The following is a 21,698-nucleotide window of genomic DNA, read 5'->3' as shown; positions in this document are numbered from 1 at the left end:
AGCACTGGACCTCAGTCATGTCGAGGTAGTTGGTTCGCTGCTTGTGCACTGTGGCAATTGGGTAGTGACGTCTTCTGTGGGGACATTCTCCCTGCCCTCCCTGCTGCCCTGACGGCACCCTCCCCATCCCACCTGCATCTCTGCTCTGAAGTGATGCCTGTGACCACCTAGCATCCTATCTCTTTGTCCCCGTTCCTCGTCAGAGGAGGTGATCCCTGTTGATTAGATTATACCCATACAGAGATGCATATGGACTTGACCCCATGACAGAGGGACCTGAATCTTCGATGTCCGAGGACAGAAATGTCCTGAAAGCTCCAGTCAATATCCAGGGTGGCATGGCGACACAGTGGTTAGCACTGCTGCCTCACACCGCCAGGGACCTGTATTCGATTCTGATCTTAGGTGACGGTCTGTGAGGAGTCTGCACGTTCTCCCCGTGTCTGCGTGGGTTTCCTCTGGCTGCCCTGCTTTCCTCCCACAGTCTAAAGATGTGAAGGTTTGGTGGATTTTCCATGATAAATTGTTCCTTAGTGACCAAAGGTTGGGCTAGACAGGGATTTGGCTAAGATAGGCTGTTCTTTTGAGGGGTCAGTACTGACTTGATGGGCCGAATGGCCTCCTTCTGCACTGTAGGGATTCTATGTATGTTGAACCCTCCAAAGAAAGCAGTGAAAGTGCTCACAATATTCCGAACCAAACCCTCACCAAACTCCCAACCCTTCAGCCTGCCTTTGTTCCAGTCCCCTTTTGTCTCCTCTTGGATGACAAAATGGCAAAAACAGATAGGCTGCTAGCCCGTGTTGCCTGTGTGCCAACCTAAAAATTGCACGAGTAACGCGAATGCGGGATACGGGCCCAAAGTCCTTCTGGGTTGGCCTCACGCCTGCCTGGACTGTGTCACATTTGGCCCCAGGTGACACAAAACAAATATTAATTAAACATAAACCATTCCCAGATCTACTGAACTAACATCTTCCCCTTGAATCTCCACAGGACCATCTTTAATCACCCACCACTCAGTTGAATACTTCCATCTTTGTTAACCTCTTTCACGCACCCCCGCTCCCTCCCCTACCTTCTGCCTTTAAAAAAAATATTTTTATTGGCATTTTCAAAATTACATACATCGCTGTTCGTTTTCATTTATTGTACAGTCATAAAGATTCCTTCTTCAGATTCTCTATTTACAGTCTGTTGCTGTCTGGCTGGCTCGACCTACAATCCTCCCTATCCGAACCCCCACCCCACCCCCCGCCGCTCTGGCTACTGGCGATTTATTTATTTATTTGGCCACAAACAGGTCTCAGAACAGTCGGGTGAATAGCTCCCATGTTTTGTGGAAGCTCTCTTCCGACCCACGGATGGTGAATTTGATTTTCTCCATTTGCAGAAATTCTGATCGGTCGGGCAGCCAGTCTGCTGCTGATCGCCAACCAAGCAGGATTCTACGGCGGGCGATCAGGGAGGCAAAGGCAAGGACGTCCGCCCTCCTCCACATGAAGAGATCTGGCTGGTCTGATACCCTGAAGACCGCCACTTTCGGGCATGGCTCCACCCTCATCCCCACTGTAATGACCTGCAATTGGCTTTATTGGTTGGCCAATTGGAGTATGAGCTCCCTCAATGATAGCTCATTGAGGGGGGCCCATATAAGCACCTGTATAGGCTTTGTGAGCCAGTCTTAAGTTGACTTGACTGCTAGCAGCACTATTTGTAGCTGCTCCTGTAATATCGTTATTGTAAATAAATATTGGTGTGGTGACTACAGGGACGACGAGGTAAACTAAGAATTTTGCGGAGACCAGCTGCCGCACTCGGAGGGTAAGCCTTGCCATTTTAAAAATGCCGTTTTTTGGAAGGTTAGAGGCATTCGACCCGGCTATTGAGGACTGGTCCCAGTATGTGGAGAGAATGTGTTACTTCTTCCGGGCAAATGGTATACTGACGGATGAAAGGAAACGGCTTATCCTGCTGTCGGCGTGCGGACCCTCAGCTTTCGCCATTATACGTAGTCTGACTTATCCCGATGCGCCGGACACGAAAACTTTCCAAGAATTAACGGAATTGGCAAAAGAGGAATAGCAGGTGGGGACGCAGGGAAGTACACAACCTAGACGCCCCATCCTCCTCCGAAGGGGAACAATTATATAATATTGCAACGAAGAAAGCAGAACCCATTAGGATAACCCCACGGGTGAACGGGCGGCCGACAATAATGGAAATAGACACGGGTGCGGCCGTATCAGTAATGGGAGTGGCAGCATTTAGAAAAATCAAAGATGGACTCCAGCCACTAACTCTAACAAAAACACCTACACGGGGGAACGTCTGGAAGTTCTAGGCACGACTCATGTACCCGTGGAATATGAGAAACCATTGCTCAGATTGCCATTGACGATAGTAGAGGGCTTCGGACCGAGCTTAATTGGACGAAACTGGCTGAAAGACCTAAAATTAGATTGGATGAAAATTTTCCAGTGTGGAAGCGGGCAGTTGAGTGGAGTACTCCAAAAATACCCGGAGGTCTTACAGGAAGGTTTGGGGGAAATCATAGGCGCCAAAGCAACTTTGCACGTGGACCCAGAAGCTCTTCTGAAATTTTGTAAGGCTAGGCCGGTACCTTTTGCATTAAGGAAGAAAGTAGATGACGAAATAGAAAGGTTACGGTGCAACGGCATTATCAGACCAGTATAGTTCTCGGAATGGGCAGCGCCGGTGGTACCAATTTTGAAGCCAGACGGCTCGATACGTCTCTGTGGAGATTTCAAACAAACAGTAAACAAATACGCACTGCTGGACAAATACCCAATCCCGAAAATAGACGACCTATATGCCAAATTGGCAGGTGGGCAACTGGACATGAGCCACGCCTACCTGCAGTTAAAACTGGACAAGGAATCGCAGAAGTTCGCTACGATCAACACCCTGAAGGGCCTTTTTCGTTAGACTAGGCTACCTTTCGGAGTGTCATCAGCCTGTGCTATATTCCAGCATACGATGGAAAATATTCTGCAGGGACTACCGCAGGTGGCGATTTATTTGGACGATGTCTTAATCACGGGTAGGACAAACAGGGAGCACTTAAGGAACCTGGAGGAAGTGCTCAGGCGTTTCGCAAAGGCAGGCGTACGGCTATAAAGGGAAAAATGTGTTTTTCTGGCCCCACAAGTGACGTACCTGGGATATAAAGTAGACGAGTCAGGCTTACACCCATTAGAAGACAGAGTAAGGGCAATAAAAGAAGCCCCAGCTCCCACCACGGTCCAGGAGTTACAATCATTTCTAGGATTGGTAACCTATTATGGAAAATTTATTGAAAATAGGGTGTCCATCCTAGAACATCTCCACCAGTTACTAAAAAAGGGGCAAGAATGGAAATGGTCTGCCCGCCAAAACCGAGCATTTAGGGACATTCAGGAACAGCTGTCATCCGAAAATGTCCTAGAGCATTATGACCCAAGGAAGGAGTTGGTGGTCACTTCTGATGCCTCCCCCTAGGGGGTAGGAGCCGTCTTAGTCCATAGAGGAAGGAATGGGGACGAACGGCCAATAGCCTATGCTTCGAGGACCTTGGCGATGGCTGAGAGGAAGTACGCCCAAATCGAGAAGGAAGGACTGGCGGTGATATTCGCAGTGAAAAAATTTCACCAGTATCTGTACGGGCGGAATTTCACCATAGTGACGGACCATAAGCCGTTATTAGGGCTATTAAAAGAAGACAAGTCAATACCCCTGATTGCATCAGCTAGAATCCAACACTGGGCGTTGCTACTGGCGGCATATAGTTACGTTCTGGAGCACAGACCGGGAACGCAAGTAGCACATGCAGATGCTTTGAGCAGACTTCCCCTCCCGGACACTCCGCTGCAAATACCAAAAGTAGAGGAGACAGTAATGACTCTAAATTTTTTGGACACCCTACCAGTAGACGTACAACATATTCGGTTGTGGACGCAAAAAGACCCAGTTTTAGCCAAGATGAAGCATTTACTACTAACTGGAAAGACCAGTGGAGCCCAGATGCACCCATACTGGAGCAGAAGGGACCAAATAACCGTAGAAGACGGTATCCTATTATGGGGAGCCCGGGTAATCGTCCCAGCTCAGGGCCGTCAGGCAATCTTAACCGAGTTACATTACGGGTGTCTAAAATGAAGATGCTAGCTCGAAGCTATGTTTGGTGGCCAGGTTTGGACACAAACATAGCAGCCTTGGTACGTCGGTGCCAGGAGTGCCAACAGGGGCAAAGAGTGCCACCAGCGGCGCCATTGCACCCGTGGGAATGGCCAGGCAGACCATGGACCCGCTTGCATATTGACCATGCCGGCCCTTTCATGGGCTCAATGTTTTTGGTGATAGTGGACGCCCACTCCAAATGGTTGGACGTCCACCGGATAAACACGGCAAGCACAGCATCTACAATTGAAAAGCTCAGGGCCTCGTTTGCAACACATGGACGTCCGGAGGTATTGGTGTCGGACAACGGAACGGCATTCACAAGTGGGGAATTTGGAAAATTCCTGAAGGAAAACGGAGTCCGTCACATCAAAACGGCCCCTTACCATCCAGCGACCAACAGCCTGGCAGAGAGAGCGGTCCAGACACTTAAAGCGGGACTCAAGAAGCAGCCGGCAGCGTCAATAGACACAAAGCTCTCCCGCTGGCTGTTTGATTACAGGACCACACCGCATTCCACAACGGGCATACCGCCAGCTGAACTCTTAATGGGAAGGCGGCTGCGAACGAGGCTGAGTCTCCTTTTCTCAAATTTAACGGGGAAAGTGGAGAAACAACAGGAGGCCCAACGCAGGGGGCATGATAATAGTCGGCAGCAGAGACATTTCCAGGTGGGGGCACTGGTTTGCGTCAAGAATTATGGGAATGGACCAACGTGGGTCAAAGGCACGGTAGAGTCCCAAACAGGGCCCATATCCTATGAGGTTTCGATAGGAGGTAAGGTGCTGAAGAAACACCTAGACCAAATAAGGGCAGCGGAACCACACCTGGAGGCAGGCGAAGCAGGACCGCCTCAAGCTGGGATAGCCCAGACGGAAAGGATACCCACACCCCAACCACGAGCAATTTCTCCAGACCCCGTCATCCAGTCATCAGAGTCGCAGATGGACACGTTCGACGAGACCGCCGCGACACCTCTCCCCAAGGAGGAAGAACAACTTCCAAGGAGGTTGTCAAGGAAAAGACCGGCACCTATAAGGTACACCCCGCCCACTTCGGAGAACGACCCGGCAGATGACACAGAGCTGACAGACCCAGACATGAGGAGCAGGAAGAAGCTCAGAGGAATGCCAGCTGGCAGGAATTCCTCGGACCTTGGGAGGGAGGGGTGTAATGAACTCCAATTGGCTTTATTGGTTGGCCAATTGGAGTATGGGCTCCCTCAATGATAGCTCATTGAGGGGGCCCATATGAGCACCTGTATAGGCTTTGTGAGCCAGTCTTAAGTTGACTGGACTGCTAGCAGCACTTTTTGTAGCTGCTCCTGTAATATCGTTATTGTAAATAAATATTGGTGTGGTGACGGACTCCTGCTTCCCGTGGATTACTACACCCACCACTTTGAACATTGCCTTGAAGAAGGCTGTCCAGTATCCAGCAAGTCTGGGACAAGACCTGAACATGTGGGTCTGGTTGGCCGGGCCTCCTTGGCACCGTTCGCATCTATCCTCCACCTCCGGGAAGAACCTGCTCATTCGGGTTCTGGTCAAGTTGGCTCTGTGTACCATGTTTAACTGTGTTAGGTTGAGCCTCGCGCATATGGAGGTAGAGTTGACTCTGTGCAGTGCTCCCCTCCAGGGTCCACACCCTATTTCGAACCCCAAGTCTTCCTCCCATTCCCTCCTTGTTGTGTCCAGTTTGGTGTCGGCCCTCACTAGCAGTCGTTCGACAATTTTACTACAGTTCCCTCTGCCTAGGATGTCTGTGTCCAGTAGCTCTTCGAATAGTGTCTGTCGTGGTGGTCATGGGTATGTCTTTGTCTCCTTCTGTAGGAAGTTTTTAACCTGCAGGTATCTGAGTTTGTTGCCTGTAGCTAGTTGGAATCTCTGAGTCAGTTCTTTCAGTGTTGTGACCCTACCATCAGTGTATAGGTCCCAGACTGCCGGTGTCCCCCCATCCTGTCTCCACCTTCTGAAGGTGGCATCGGTGAGTGCTGGTGTGAATCTGTGGTTATTGCAGATGGGGACTTTGACGGACATTTCGGTCAGTCCGAATTGCTGCCGTAGTTGGTTCCACATCTGGAGGGTGGCGAACACCACTGGGCTGCTGGAGTGTTTCTTGAGTGGGGATAGGACTGCCATTGTGGCGAGGGTCTGGAGGGAGGTCGCCCTGCAGGAGGCCTCCTCCGCACGCACCCACTCAGCCTCTGGCTCCTTTATCCATCCCATCACTCTTTCCGCCGTGGTAGAATTGTAGGCTAGCCCTCCCCTGGATTTTGTTTTCTGTAGGACCATCTTTGTGATCCAACAATTCTTTGCCCCCATACAAAAGCCATGTTTAATTTGTCCAGTGCGTTGAAATTTGTCCAGTGCATTGAAAAAGGCCTTGGGGACATAGATCTAAATAGGAAGAAGTATCTGCGCAGTACGTTCATTTTGATCGTCTGTACTCTCCCTGCTAGGGAAAATGGGAGTGTGTTCCATCTTTGCAGGTCCTTTTTGGCTTCCTCTTTCAGACTGGTCAGGTTCCATTTGTGGATCCCTGTCCAGACATGAGGGATTTGGATCCCCAGGTAGCTGGTTTGTTTAAACGGCAGTCACACCAGTGCTGCCCCTCCCCCTTGCGGGAAGATCTCACTTTTGCTCATGTTGACCACGACACCACACAACCCTGCCATGGGCAATCTCTGCAGGACGTGCCAGATCATCGACATGGGTACCACCATTACACGTGAGAACACCACCCACCAGGTACGTGCGACTCGGCCAACACTGTCTACCTCATATGCTGCAGGAAAGGATGTCCCGACGTGTGGTACATTGGAGAGACCATGCAGACACTGCGACAACGGACAGGAATGTTCCCTTTCAGTCGGGGAACACTTCTGCAGTCAAGGGCATTCAGCTTCTGATCTCCGGGTAAGCGTTCTCCAAGGCGGCCTTCAGGACGCGCGACAACGCAGAATCGCCGAGCAGAAACTTATAGCTAAGTTCCACACACATGAGTACGGCCTCAACCAGGACCTTGGATTCATGTCACATTACATTCATCCCCCACCATCTGGCCTGGGCTTGTGAAATCCTACCAACTGTCCTGGCTTGAGACAATTCACACCTCTTGAACCTGCGGTTACCCCTATCTCTGGATCTGTAAAGACTTAATTACCTGCAAATGCTCGCATTCAAAGCATCGTCTTGTATCTTTGACTTTGTCTATATGTATATGTTTCTGGAACCTACCTCTTCATTCACCTGAGGAAGGAGCAGTGCTCCGAAAGCTAGTGTTTGAAACAAACCTGTTGGACTTTAACCTGGTGTTGTAAGACTTCTTATTGTACTTTTCTTTATTTTTAGATCTTTGCCTTTTCTGCATCCAGGGAGACGATCACCTCAGGTGCTCTGTTCCTGATGGGGTCATGATCACGTTCAGCAGGCGCCTGATGTTCGATGTTAGCTGTCTACCTTTGACAAAGCCCATTTGATCCTCTGCGACCACCTCTGATATGCAGTCTTCTAGCCTTTTGGCCAGCACCTTGGCCAATATTTTGGCGTCTACGTTCAGTAGCGAGATGGGTCTGTATGAACCACATTCAGTTGGGCCTTTGTCTTTCTTAGGTATTAGCGAGATTTAGGCTTGTGCTAGCGTAGGTGGCAGTGTGCGCCTAGCCAGCGAGTCTGTGAACATTTCCCGCGGATGCGGGGCCAGTCCTGTCGCAAATGTTTTGTAGAAGTCCGCCGGGAACCCATATTCCCCGCCTGCATGGAGCTAATACTCTCCATGATCTCTCCCAGTTCCAGTGGTGCTTCCAGGCCCCGTTTTCTGTCCTTCCCCACAACTGGCATGTCCAGTCCATCGAGGAACTGTTTCATCCCCGATGCCTCTGGTGGGGGCTCTGAGATGTACAGTCCCCGGTAAGTCTTCAAAGGTCTTGTTAACCTTGTCTGGGTGCCTTCTGCCTTTTAAATTTTGATCTTGTATGAAGTATATTCCCCCAAATTATTTATCCCCAAAGAATTTATAAATATTGACAGAAAATTTAGGATATAATCAAGGATGTATATCCTGCACCATTAGAGATAGAGAAATACAGCACAGAACAGGCCCTTCGGCCCACGATGTTGCGCCGAACTTTTGTCCTAGGTTAATCATAGAATTTTGGACAATTTGTCATGGCCAATCCACCCAACCTGCACATCTTTGGACTGTGGGAGGAAACCGGAGTACCCGGAGGAAACCCACGCAGTCACGGGGAGGATGTGCAGACTCCACACAGACAGTGACCCAAGTCGAAATCGAACTTGGGACCCTGGAGCTGTGAAGCAATTGTGCTATCCACAATGCTACCGTGCTGCCCTTAAGAAGTTAACCTACACTCCCTTATTCTACCCTAATCCAAGTACCTATCCAATAGCCGTTTGAAGGTCCATAAATTTTCCGACTCAACTACTACCACAGGCAGTGCATTCCATGCCCCCACTACTCTCTGGGTAAAGAACCTACCTCTGACATCCCCTCTATATCTTCCACCATTTATCTTAAATTTATGTCCCCTTGTAATGGTGTGTTCCACCCGGGGAAAAAGTCTCTGACTATCTACTCTATCTATTCCCCTGATCATCTTATAAACCTCTATCAAGTCGCCCCTCATCCTTCTCCGTTCTAATGAGAAAAGGCCTAGCACCCTCAACCTTTCCTCGTAAGACCTACTCTCCATTCCAGGCAACATCCTGGTAAATCTCCTTTGCACCTTTTCCAAAGCTTCCACATCCTTCCTAAAATGAGGTGACCAGAACTGCACACAGTACTCCAAATGTGGCCTGACCAAGGTTTTGTACAGCTGCATCATCACCTCACGGCTCTTAAATTCAATCCCTCTGCTAATGAACGCTAGCACACCATAGGCCTTCTTCACAGCTCTATCCACTTGAGTGGCAACTTTCAAAGAACAATGAACATAGACCCCAAGATCTCTCTGCTCCTCCACATTGCCAAGAACCCTACCATTAACCCTGTATTCCGCATTCAGTTTTGTCCTTCCAAAATGGACAACCTCACACTTGTCAGGGTTAAACTCCATCTGCCACTTCTCAGCCCAGCTCTGCATTCTATCTATGTCTCTTTGAAGCCGACAACAGCCCTCCTCACTATCCACAACTCCACCAATCTTCGTATCATCTGCAAATTTACTGACCCACCCTTCAACTCCCTCATCCAAGTCGTTAATGAAAATCACAAACAGCAGAGGACCCAGAACTGATCCCTGCGGTACGCCACTGATAACTGGGCTCCAGGCTGAATATTTGCCATCCACCACAACTCTCTGTCTTCTATCGGTTAGCCAGTTTGTTATCCAACTGGCCAAATTTCCCACTATCCCATGCCTCCTTACTTTCTGCATAAGCCTACCATGGGGAACCTTATCAAATGCCTTACTAAAATCCATGTACACTACATCCACTGCTTTACCTTCATCCACATGCTTGGTCACCTCCTCAAAGAATTCAATAAGACTTGTAAGGCAAGACCTACCCCTCACAAATCCGTGCTGACTATCCCTAATCAAGCAATGCCTTTCCAGATGCTCAGAAATCCTATCCCTCAGTACCCTTTCCATTACTTTGCCTACCACCGAAGTAAGACTAACTGGCCTGTAATTCCCAGGGTTATCCCTATTCCCTTTTTTGAACAGGGGCACGACATTCGCCACTCTCCAATCCTCTGGTACCACCCCTGTTGACAGCGAGGATGAAAAGATCATTGCCAACGGCTCTGCAATTTCATTTCTTGCTTCCCATAGAATCCTTGGATATATCCCGTCAGGCCCGGGGGACTTGTCTATCCTCAAGTTTTTCAAAACGCGCAACACATCTTCCTTCCTGACAAGTATCTCCTCAAGCTTATCAGTCTGCTTCACGCTGTCCTCTCCAACAATATGGCCCCTCTCATTTGTAAATACTGAAGAAAAATACTTGTTCAAGACCTCTCCTATCTCTTCAGACTCAATACACAATCTCCCGCTACTGTCCTTAATCGGACCTACTCTCACTCTAGTCATTCTCATATTTCTCACGTATGTGTAAAAGGCCTTGGGGTTTTCCTTGATCCTACCCGCCAAGGATTTTTCATGCCCTCTCTTAGCTCTCCTAATCCCTTTCTTCAGTTCCCTCCTGGCTATCTTGTATCCCTCCAGCGCCCTGTCTGAACCTTGTTTCTTCAGCCTTACATAAGTCTCCTTCTTCCTCTTAACAAGACATTCAACCTCTCTTGTCAACCATGGTTCCCTCACTCGACCATCTCTTCCCTGCCTGACAGGGACATACATATCAAAGACACGCAGTACCTGATCCTTGAACAAGTTCCACATTTCACTTGTGTCCTTCCCTGACAGCCTATGTTCCCAACTTCTGCACTTCAATTCTTGTCTGACAGCATTGTATTTACCCTTCCCCCAATTATAAACCTTGCCCTGTTGCTCGCACCTATCCCTCTCCATTACTAAAGTGAAAGTCACAGAATTGTGGTCACTACCTCCAAAATGCTCCCCCACTAACAAATCTATCACCTGCCCTGGTTCATTACCAAGTACTAAATCCAATATGGCCTCCCCTCTGGTCGGACAATCTACATACTGTGTTAGAAAAGCTTCCTGGACACACTGCACAAACACTACCCCATCCAAACTATTTGATCTAAAGAGTTTCCACTCAATGTTTGGGAAGTTGAAGTCGCCCATGACTACTACCCTGTGACTTCTGCACCTTTCCAGAATCTGTTTCCCAATCTGTTCCTCCACATCTCTGCTGCTATTGGGGGGCCTATAGAACACACCCAACAAGGTGACTGCTCCTTTCCTATTTCTAACTTCAACCCATATTACCTCAGTAGGCAGATCCCCCTCGAACTGCCTTTCTGCAGCTGTTATACTATCTCTAATTAACAATGCCACCCCCCCACCTCTTTTACCATCCTCCCTAATCTTGTTGAAACATCTATAACCAGGGACCTCCAACAACCATTTCTGCCCCTCTTCTATCCAAGTTTCCGTGATGGCCACCACATCGTAGTCCCAAGTACCGATCCATGCATTAAGTTCACCCACCTTATTCCTGATGCTTCTTGCATTAAAGTATACACACTTCAACCCATCTCCTTGCCTGCAAGTACTCTCCTTTGTCATTGTTACCTTCCCCACTGCATCACTACGTGCTTTGGCGTCCTGACTATCGTCTACCTTAGTTGCTGGACTACAGATCCGGTTCCCATTCCCCTGCCAAATTAGTTTAAACCCTCCCGAAGAGTACTAGAAAACCTCCCCCCCAGGATATTGGTGCCCCTCTGGTTCAGATGCAACCCGTCCTGCTTGTACAGGTCCCACCTTCCCCAGAATGCGCTCCAATTATCCAAATACCTGAAGCCCTCCCTCCTACACCATTCCTGCAGCCACGTGTTCAACTGCACTCTCTCCCTATTCCTAGCCTCGCTATCACGTGGCACCGGCAACAAACCAGAGATGACAACTCTGTCTGTCCTGGCCCTTAACTTCCAGCCTAACTCCCTAAACTTGTTTATTACCTCCACACCCTTTTTCCTACCTATATCGTTGGTACCAATGTGCACCACGACTTCTGGCTGCTCACCCTCCCCCTTCAGGATCCTGAAGACACGATCAGAGACATCCCTGGCCCTGGCACCCGGGAGGCAACATACCTTTCGGGAGTCTCGCTCGCGACCACAGAATCTCCTATCTATTCCCCTAACCATTGAATCTCCTATTACTATTGCTTTTCTATGCTCCCCCCTTCCCTTCTGAGCCCCAGAGCCAGACTCAGTGCCAGAGACCTGGCCGCTGGGGCCTTCCCCCGGTAGGTCATCCCCCCCAACAGCATCCAAAACGGTATACTTGTTTTGAAGGGGAATGGCCACGAGGGATCCCTGCACTGTCTGCCTGTTAATTTTCTTTCCCCTGACTGTAACCCAGCTACTCTTGTCCAGTACCTTTGGTGTGGCTACCTCCCTGTAACTCTTCTCTATGACCCCCTCTGCCTCCCGGATGATCCGAAGTTCATCCAGCTCCAGCTCCAGTACCTTAACACGGTCTCTGAGGAGCTGGAGTTGGGTGCACTTCCCGCAGGTATAGTCAGCGGGGACACCAGTGGTATCCCTCACCACCCACATCCTACAGGAGGAGCATGCAACTGCCCTAGCCTCCATCCCCTCTTACTTTACAGAATTAGCTGCCCTGTGGACCAACTGGACCTCCGCCCTCCGACTCTGCTCCCAGTCAGCTGTACTCTAAACTCCTGGTTCCCTTCACGCTCTTTGATAAATATAGGAAATTAAATGAAAGGAGTACCTTACTCCCTCCTCACCTAACTCCCTCAGTCACCAAACTCTCACTGTAGCACTCAAATGCCACAAGCTCAGCACTCCCTCAGTCACCAAACTCTCACTGTAGCACTCAAATGCCACAAGCTCAGCACTCAGTGCAAACAAAGTCTGCACTGTATCTAGCCCCTATTTATACTGTGACTCTAGCTTCTAAAAACTGGCCTAATGCAATTAACTAATTAACAAGCTCCAGCTGCAAGTAAGTCCAAGTAGAACCTTGTTTAAAGCTGATTCAAAATTCACCTTCTTATAGACCAAACAGCAACTTTTAAGTTAATTAACTAAATAAAAGAAATACTAGACTTTAAATAACCCTTATACTCCCTCAGTCACCAAACTCTCACTGTAGCACTCAAATGCCACAAGCTCAGCACTCAGTGCAAACAAAGTCTGCACTGTATCTAGCCCCTATTTATACTGTGACTCTAGCTTCTAAAAACTGGCCTAATGCAATTAACTAATTAACAAGCTCCAGCTGCAAGTAAGTCCAAGTAGAACCTTGTTTAAAGCTGATTCAAAATTCACCTTCTTATAGACCAAACAGCAACTTTTAAGTTAATTAACTAAATAAAAGAAATACTAGACTTTAAATAACCCTTATACTCCCTCAGTCACCAAACTCTCACTGTAGCACTCAAATGCCACAAGCTCAGCACTCAGTGCAAAATTAGCTATGACATGTTCCCACACTTCCCATGGAGAAATCTTTACAATAGCATTGGGGTGGATTCGCCATTGCCTGATGCCGGTATCGGGATTCCTGATCGGGAAGAGAGTGCTAACTGAAAAATGGGAGAGGCGCAGGGCACCAGATGCGTTGTAATGATATCCTTGCCGGCGGGAAGATGCAAATTCAGGTTTAACATGCAATTAACTTGCTGGAAGTCTGATCCCCCCCCCCCCCCCCCCCCGCATTGCTCCATCCACCGTGATGCTCCGACCTCCACAGTGGGAAATCCACCGGGAGGGCTATGGTGCGAGGTTGACCAAGTGCGGCCCTCTGCCTGGTCTGCCCCTTCCAGCCCTGGTCAGCCTGAAGATCATCCTTGGCATGGTGATCACAGGCAGCCCTCTGCTCAACAACATCCTCCTGGTCTGAAATTTTTAATTCTGCAATAGTCTCCTCACCCTGAACTGCTCTGAGCATTCCAGGCAGTTCAGTGAAGAATCAAAGCAGAAATATTTTCCTTTTCCTAACATCTGCTTACTCAGCCAAATTCCTTTAAAACAGCAGCTGTTGCAAGTATCAGAGTCTTCCCCTAAGGCCCACAACATTTGAAAAAGTTTCAATTCCCCTGACATTTGAAATACTGAGCATCCATTCAATTACACAAAGCAATTACTTGCTAGCCTGTGATTGATAGTTTAATAGTTCAGACACAGTTGCATGGTGGATATTTATTTATTTTCCCCTTCATGCTTGAATGCATCTCAAGTACCCAGCTATGATGCTGGCCACAATATTTATAAACAGTCTTGCTATGATTGACAGCTCCTCACCATATCAAAAGCAACTCAGTGAGGAAGCCAAACCACTTATCTACTTTGATGTGGTGAAAGAAAGGATATTGTCCTGTATAAAGTGGGCATGACCATTGAAACAGATGTCATAATACTGCATGCACTGAGATTCCAAGAATGCAGCAAAGTCACATCCCAATGTTCTTGAATCCAGATTCATACTTGAATTGAGGAAAATTAAGATTCATTAACTTACCATATAGTAATAGTAGTTGACATCATTGATATTTAACTGACTGAAAGCTGATAATGTCACATATATGATATCTCCAGGGTATAGCAGAACATTTGGCAATTCTATACTTAGGTAGGCCTTATTGTGTGCAAGGCTTTCAATTACTATTTCACTGCTTTCTTCAGTCTCAAGGGCTTTATTTCTAGTGCTGACCTGGGGAGATAAAATAAGGGAAATAGAACAGAATATTACACTTGTGCTAGAACAGGCTGCAAAAACAGTTCCATCTGTTTTGGGTTTCCCCACACCCCTCCACCAATTGCACCCGACTTCTTTAACTCACGTTACGACTGAGATGGAAGGAGCTTCTCTAGTTCCACTCCTCCATGGGTCACAACATATATCCAAATGTTTGCTCCAGCTAACCATAAAAGCCAAAATTGTGGTTTATCAGGGATAGTGCAGGCGGGAGGGATTCAGATTTCTGGATAACTGGGGCTCTTTCTGGGGAAGGTGGGACCTCTATAGACAGGATGGTCTACATCTGAACCTGAGGGGCACCAATATCCCGGGGGGGAGATTTGTTAGTGCTCTTTGGGGGGGTTTAAACTAATTCAGCAGGGGCATGGGAACCTGGATTGTAGTTTTGGGGTACGGGAGATTGAGAGTATAGAGGTCAGGAGCACAGATTTGACTTCGCAGGAGGGTGCCAGTGTTCAGGTAGGTGGTTTGAAGTGTGTCTACTTCAATGCCAGGAGTATACGAAATAAGGTAGGGGAACTGGCAGCATGGGTTGGTACCTGGGACTTCGATGTTGTGGCCATTTCAGAGACATGGATAGAGCAGGGACAGGAATGGTTGTTGCAGGTTCCGGGGTTTAGGTGTTTTAGTAAGCTCAGAGAAGGGGGCAAAAGAGGGGGAGGTGTGGCGCTGCTAGTCAAGGACAGTATTACGGTGGCGGAAAGGATGCTAGATGGGGACTCTTCTTCCGAGGTAGTATGGGCTGAGGTTAGAAACAGGAAAGGAGAGGTCACCCTGTTGGGTGTTTTCTATAGGCCACCTAATAGTTCTAGGGATGTAGAGGAAAGGATGGCGAAGATGATTCTGGAAAAGAGCGAAAGTAACAGGGTAGTTGTTATGGGAGACTTTAACTTTCCAAATATTGACTGGAAAAGATATAGTTCGAGTACATTAGATGGGTTGTTCTTTGTACAATGTGTGCAGGAGGGTTTCCTGACACAATATGTTGACAGGCCAACAAGAGGCGAGGCCACATTGGATTTGGTTTTGGGTAATGAACCAGGCCAGGTGTTAGATCTGGAGGTAGGTGAGCACTTTAGAAACAGTGACCACAATTCGGTGACCTTTACGTTAGTGACGGAAAGGGATAAGTATACCCCGCAGGGCAAGAGTTACAGCTGGGGGAAGGGCAATTATGATGCCATTAGACATGACTTAGGATGTGTAGGTTGGAGAAGTAGGCTGCAAGGGTTGGGCACACTGGATATGTGGAGCTTGTTCAAGGAACAGCTATTGCATGTTCTTGATAAGTACGTACCAGTCAGGCAGGGAGGAAGGGGTCGAGCGAGGGAACCGTGGTTTACCAAAGAAGTGGAATCTCTTGTTAAGAGGAAGAAGGAGGCCTATGTGAAGATGAGGCGTGAAGTTTCAGCTGGGGCGCTTGATAGTTACAAGGAAGCGAGGAAGGATCTAAAGAGAGAGCTAAGACGAGCAAGGAGGGGACATGAGAAGTCTTTGGCAGGTAGGATCAAGGAAAACCCAAAAGCTTTCTATAGGTATGTCAGGAATAAAAGAATGACTAGGATAAGAGTAGGGCCAGTCAAGGACAGTGGTGGGAAGTTGTGTGTGGAGGCTGAGGAGATAAGCGAGATACTAAATGAATACTTTTCGTCAGTATTCACTCAGGAAAAAGATAATATTGTGGAGGAGAATGCTGAGACTCAGCCTATTAGAATAGATGGCATTGAGGTGCGTAGGGAAGAAGTGTTGGCAATTCTGGACAAGGTGAAAATAGATAAGTCACCGGGGCCTGATGGGATTTATCCTAGGATTCTCTGGGAAGCCAGGGAAGAGATTGCTGAGCCTTTGGCTTTGATTTTTAGGTCATCGTTGGCTACAGGAATAGTGCCAGAGGCCTGGAGGATAGCAAATGTGGTCCCTTTGTTCAAGAAGGGGAGTAGAGATAACCCCGGTAACTATAGGCCGGTGAGCCTAACGTCTGTGGTGGGTAAAGTCTTGGAGAGGATTATAAAAGATACGATTTATAATCATCTAGATAGGAATAATATGATTAGGGATAGTCAACATGGTTTTGTGAAGGGTAGGTCATGCCTCACAAACCTTATCGAGTTCTTTGAGAAGGTGACTGAACAGGTAGACGAGGGTAGAGCAGTTGATGTGGTGTATATGGATTTCAGTAAAGCGTTTGATAAGGTTCCCCACGGTCGGCTATTGCAGAAAATACGGAGGCTGGGGATTGAGGGTGATTTAGAGATGTGGATCAGAAATTGGCTAGTTGAAAGAAGACAGAGAGTGGTAGTTGATGGGAAATTTTCAGAATGGAGTTCAGTTACGAGTGGCGTACCACAAGGATCTGTTCTGGGGCTGTTGCTGTTTGTCATTTTTATAAATGACCTAGAGGAGGGCGCAGAAGGATGGGTGAGTAAATTTGCAGACGACACTAAAGTCGGTGGAGTTGTAGACAGTGCGGAAGGATGTTGCAGGTTACAGAGGGACATAGATAAGCTGCAGAGCTGGGCTGAGAGGTGGCAAATGGAGTTTAATGTGGAGAAGTGTGAGGTGATTCACTTTGGAAAGAATAACAGGAATGTGGAATATTTGGCTAATGGTAAAATTCTTGGTAGTGTGGATGAGCAGAGGGATCTCGGTGTCCATGTACATAGATCCCTGAAAGGTGCCACCCAGGTTGATAGGGTTGTGAAGAAGGCCTATGGTATGTTGTCCTTTATTGGTAGAGGGATTGAGTTCCGGAACCATGAGGTCATGTTGCAGTTGTACAAAACTCTAGTACGGCCGCATTTGGAGTATTGCGTACAGTTCTGGTCGCCTCATTATAGGAAGGACGTGGAAGCTTTGGAAGGGTGCAGAGGAGATTTACCAGGATGTTGCCTGGTATGGAGGGAAAATCTTATGAGGAAAGGCTGATGGACTTGAGGTTGTTTTTGTTAGAGAGAAGAAGGTTAAGAGGTGACTAAATAGAGGCATACAAAATGATCAGAGGGTTAGATAGGGTGGACAGCGAGAGCCTTCTCCCGCGGATGGAGGTGGCTAGCACGAGGGGACATAGCCTTAAATTGAGGGGTAATAGATATAGGACAGAGGTCAGAGGTGGGTTTTTTACGCAAAGAGTGGTGAGGCCGTGGAATGCCCTACCTGCAACAGTAGTGAACTCGCCAACATTGAGGGCATTTAAAAGTTTATTGGATAAGCATATGGATGATAAGGGCATAGTGTAGGTTAGATGGCCTTTAGTTTTTTTTCCATGTCGGTGCAACATCGAGGGCCGAAGGGCCTGTACTGCGCTGTATCGTTCTATGTTCTATGTTCTATCTATGAATCTCAGAATGACCACCCAATGCCCAGATTTCTTCAATAAACAACATTATGAGTTTATTGTAAACCAGGCTCGCTAAGTAGAAGGCAAAGCTCATTAATATACAGAATTAAATATTGAATTATAATAATGACTCTTTCAAAATACACTAAGTCACACAGACACGCAACACAAAAAATAAATCGAAATCAAGGAATTCTCCCAAAGGTTAAAAGTCAATGGTTCAAAGGGAAAAGGATAGGGTAGGATCAGTAAGTTTGCAGATGACACAAAGATAGGCCGGGTGGTTCACAGTGAGGCTGGGAGTCTTGGGTTACAGGAAGATACAGACGGGATAGTCAAATGGGCAGAAAAGTGCCAGAAGGAATCTAATCCTGAGAGGTGTGAGGTGATACACTTTGGAAGGAGTAATCTGACAAAGAAATATTCAATGAATGGCATCACACTGGGAAGTCCTGAGGAATAAAGAGACCTTGGTGTGTTTGTAAATAGAAGTCTGAAGACAGAAGGGCAGGTTAATGGGGTGGGCAGAAGGGCAGTTAATGGGATGGTGATAAAGGCATATGGTACACTTGCCTTTATCAATTGTGGCATAGATTACAAAGGCAAGGAAGTCATGCTAGAGTTATATAGAACATTGGTGAGGCCACAGCAGGAGTACTGTGAGCAATTCTGGTCACCACGCAGAGGCGTTTCACCAGGATATTGCCTGGGATGGAACATTTAAAGTTATGAAGAGAGGTTGGACAGGCTTGGGTTGTTTTCGCTGGAGTAGAGAAGACTGAGGAGCAACCTGATCGAGGTGTACAAGATTATGAGGGACATAATATGGATAGGCTGTTCCCCTTAGTTGAAGGGTCGGTTGCGAGTGGACATAAATTCAAGGTGAGGGGCGGGACGTTCAGGGGGATATGAGGTTGGGTGGATTGGCCATGATAAATTGTCCAAAATTCTATGATTAACCTAGGACAAAAGTTCGGCACAACATCGTGGGCCGAAGGGCCTGTTCTGTGCTGTATTTCTCTAAAATATGAGGAAAAACATTTTTACCCAGAGGGTGGTGATGGTCTGGAACGCACTGTCTGAAAGGGTAGTGGTGTTGGGTTGCCTCACATCCTTTAAAAAGTACCTGGATGAGCACCTATCAGGTCTTAACATTCCAGGCTATGGGCCAAGTACTGGCAAATGGGGTTAGGATTGGCAGATCAGGTGCGTTTCATGCAGGGGAACAAACTTGATGGGCCGAAGGGTCTTTTCTGCACTGTATTTTCTGTGATTCTGTAATTCTGAGACAGATGGTGGAGTCACGTCCAGGTTATACGGTTGGTCTCTCAGTGCTGATCCTGCGACACAGTCGATGATGTTTTTCAGATGATCATGAGGAACATTCGAGGGTACTCAATCCGAGCACACAGGGCAACATATATACACTTCCCGTCATGGATTGCAGAAAGGCTGTTGTCTCCCTCACAAGTAGTTGTCCCTTCTCTTCCGAAAGTAAAGCCAAATCCAAATTTTCAAACACATTCTTCCCAGGCATGTTTTTTTTCAAAGCCATAAAAGACCACGTGACAGCAACCCCCCCCCACCCCCCACCCCCCCCCCCCCTCACTTTATTCCACAGTCACCAGGGTCTAGAGGTTTCCAGCTTGTTTACAACTATTTAATTATCTTTTCTTGTAAAATGATGTCCCCCACCCCCCAGGCATAGCAATCAGAATCCTGTCTTAACCCTTTAAGGTACAGTGGGCGGGATGTGGCAGCAGGCGGGATAAATGAATTGGAAGCTGTCTGCCCCAATGGAGGCTTCCTTCGCCGTACATTAAAAGAAGTCCCAAGGGGTGAGTCCCACAATGTCGTGCCAGCAGAGACTCCCTCGCCACCAACTTAGGTTCTAAAAGATCCGGATGTCCTTTTTAAAGGGAAGGGCGCCCCCAATACAAAATATAAAAAATATAAACCCCCCCCCAAACAACCCAGGACAGGGGGCTTTCACAGTAACTTCATTGCAGTATTAATGTAAGCCTACTTGTGACAATGAAGATTATTAAATTAAAATCTCAAAGAACAACCCCCTCCCCCCACCGAACCCCCCCCCCCCCCCCCCCACCCCCCAGGCAGGAGGCAGTGCCTAGGCATGACCCTCTCCCCCCTGAGCCAAGCACTCACCTGAATCCCCTGGTGGGTTCTGCTTGTGGGAGAGCTGTCGTGACTCATGCGGACGTGAATGGACAATCTAATGTGGGGGGGCTTTTAAAACACAAATTCTTCCAGATGTTCAGTCTTTGACCAGGAATCATATTTTGTGACTGAGGTGCTGATGACACGCACCGGGATCATTATGCACTGATTAATTGTGAGAATCAACAACAATAAGTTGCATTTATGTAGGGCTCAGAATATAACAAAATGTCCTGAGGCACTTCACAGTGGTACTATAAAGCAAAATACGACACCAATCCACACAAGGAGATAACAGGGCAGATGATCAAAAGTTAGATTTTAAAGTGCGTTTTATCGGAGAATACTGAGGTGGAGAGGCTGCGGGATTTAGAGAGGGAATTCCCGAGCTTGAATCCAAGGCAGTTGAAGGCACGGCGGAGTGATAAAAATTAAATATCCTGGAGCGGTTGGAACTCAAGGGGAGCAGGTATCCTGGATAGATGTGGGTGAAGATGAGGATACAGAGGCTATGGAGGGATTCGGAAACCCAAGGATGAGAATTTAAAAATCGAGGCTTTGCTGATCCAGGAGCCAATGCGGTGATCACAGTGAACAATAAAATGTCTTCGAAAATATAATCTCACCTTAATATGTAATTTACTCGCATTTTCAGGAACATTGAAGGAGATACCCAATTCACCAATATCGTCAGTAAATACTTCCTTTGAAACGTTTATGTATTTATCCTCTGAGGTAATTCCAACTTTGATCAGTGCTTCAGAGACAGGAGAACGATCTGGATAGGTTACGCATACCTGTAAAACAATGTGGTAATAATGCTGCTTTCTCCATCAATGTGATAAAGCATTCTTCCTTCATGTAGAAACCAGTTTATGGAGTAGAAATTAGTCTGGGATAATGGCGTTAAACTGGCGGTATTGCATCAGCCTTTATTTAATTCCATAGAATAGAATATCTACAGTGCAGAAAGAGATCTTCGGCTCATCGAGTCTGCACCAACCCACTGAAAGAACAGGTTACCTTGGCCCACACCCCGCCCCATCCCCACAGCCCTATAACCCCACCTAACCCGCACATCTTTGGACACTAAGGGGCAATTTATCATGGTCAATTCACCTAACATACACATCTTTGGACTGTAGGAGGAACTGTGGACTGTAGCACCAGGAGGAAATCCATGCAGACACGGGGAGCATGTGCAAACTCCACACAGACAGTCACCCAAGGCTGGAATCAAACCCGGGTCCCCTATCCCCCTCAGGTGAAGGTGAAAGAGCTCATGGCCAAGAAGTGCAGGGGGAGCAGCCCAGTCTTGTGGCCAATATCTATCCTTTAACCAACAACACTGAAACAGACGACCCAGTTGTGGTGATATAACCACTGTAGTGATGTGTACTTGCAGTAGGGGGATGTATGGCTGTACCTGTAATACAGGTTCCTCCGGTAAGCCCCTGCTGGCTAGCTCCGCCCACATTGAGCTTGTGTATAAATATGCGTGTGAGTCACTCAGACCCTACTCTACAGTGCAGATGGAGGAATAGCATCGCACAGCAATAAAGCCTCTATTGTACTACTCTCTCGTCTTTGAGTATAATTGTTAGCGCTACACCGGTTATTGTCACAGTGTGGTTTGTGGGATCTTGCTGTGTGAAGAAT

The 21,698-nt window shown here is 47.6% G+C and overlaps 1 protein-coding gene across 3 annotated transcripts in view; it reads right to left on the bottom strand.

The window, feature by feature from the left end:
• Nucleotides 1-21,698, bottom strand: part of LOC119969297 — a 137,741-nt gene that overhangs the window by 49,036 nt on the left and 67,007 nt on the right. For all 3 annotated transcript variants that reach the window (XM_038802741.1, XM_038802743.1, XM_038802744.1), the window contains exons 8-9: nucleotides 20,666-20,836; nucleotides 14,285-14,476 (exon numbers count right to left, since the gene is read on the bottom strand). In XM_038802741.1, the coding sequence (XP_038658669.1) occupies nucleotides 14,285-14,476; nucleotides 20,666-20,836 (363 nt within the window). The remainder of the gene's footprint in view (nucleotides 1-14,284; nucleotides 14,477-20,665; nucleotides 20,837-21,698) is intronic.

This window comes from Scyliorhinus canicula, chromosome 7 (genome assembly GCF_902713615.1).
Source record: "Scyliorhinus canicula chromosome 7, sScyCan1.1, whole genome shotgun sequence".
NCBI classification, from domain to species: Eukaryota; Metazoa; Chordata; class Chondrichthyes; order Carcharhiniformes; family Scyliorhinidae; genus Scyliorhinus; species Scyliorhinus canicula.
The sequence above is the reverse complement of the archived record's forward strand: the minus strand, read 5'-3'. Positions and strand labels throughout refer to the sequence as shown.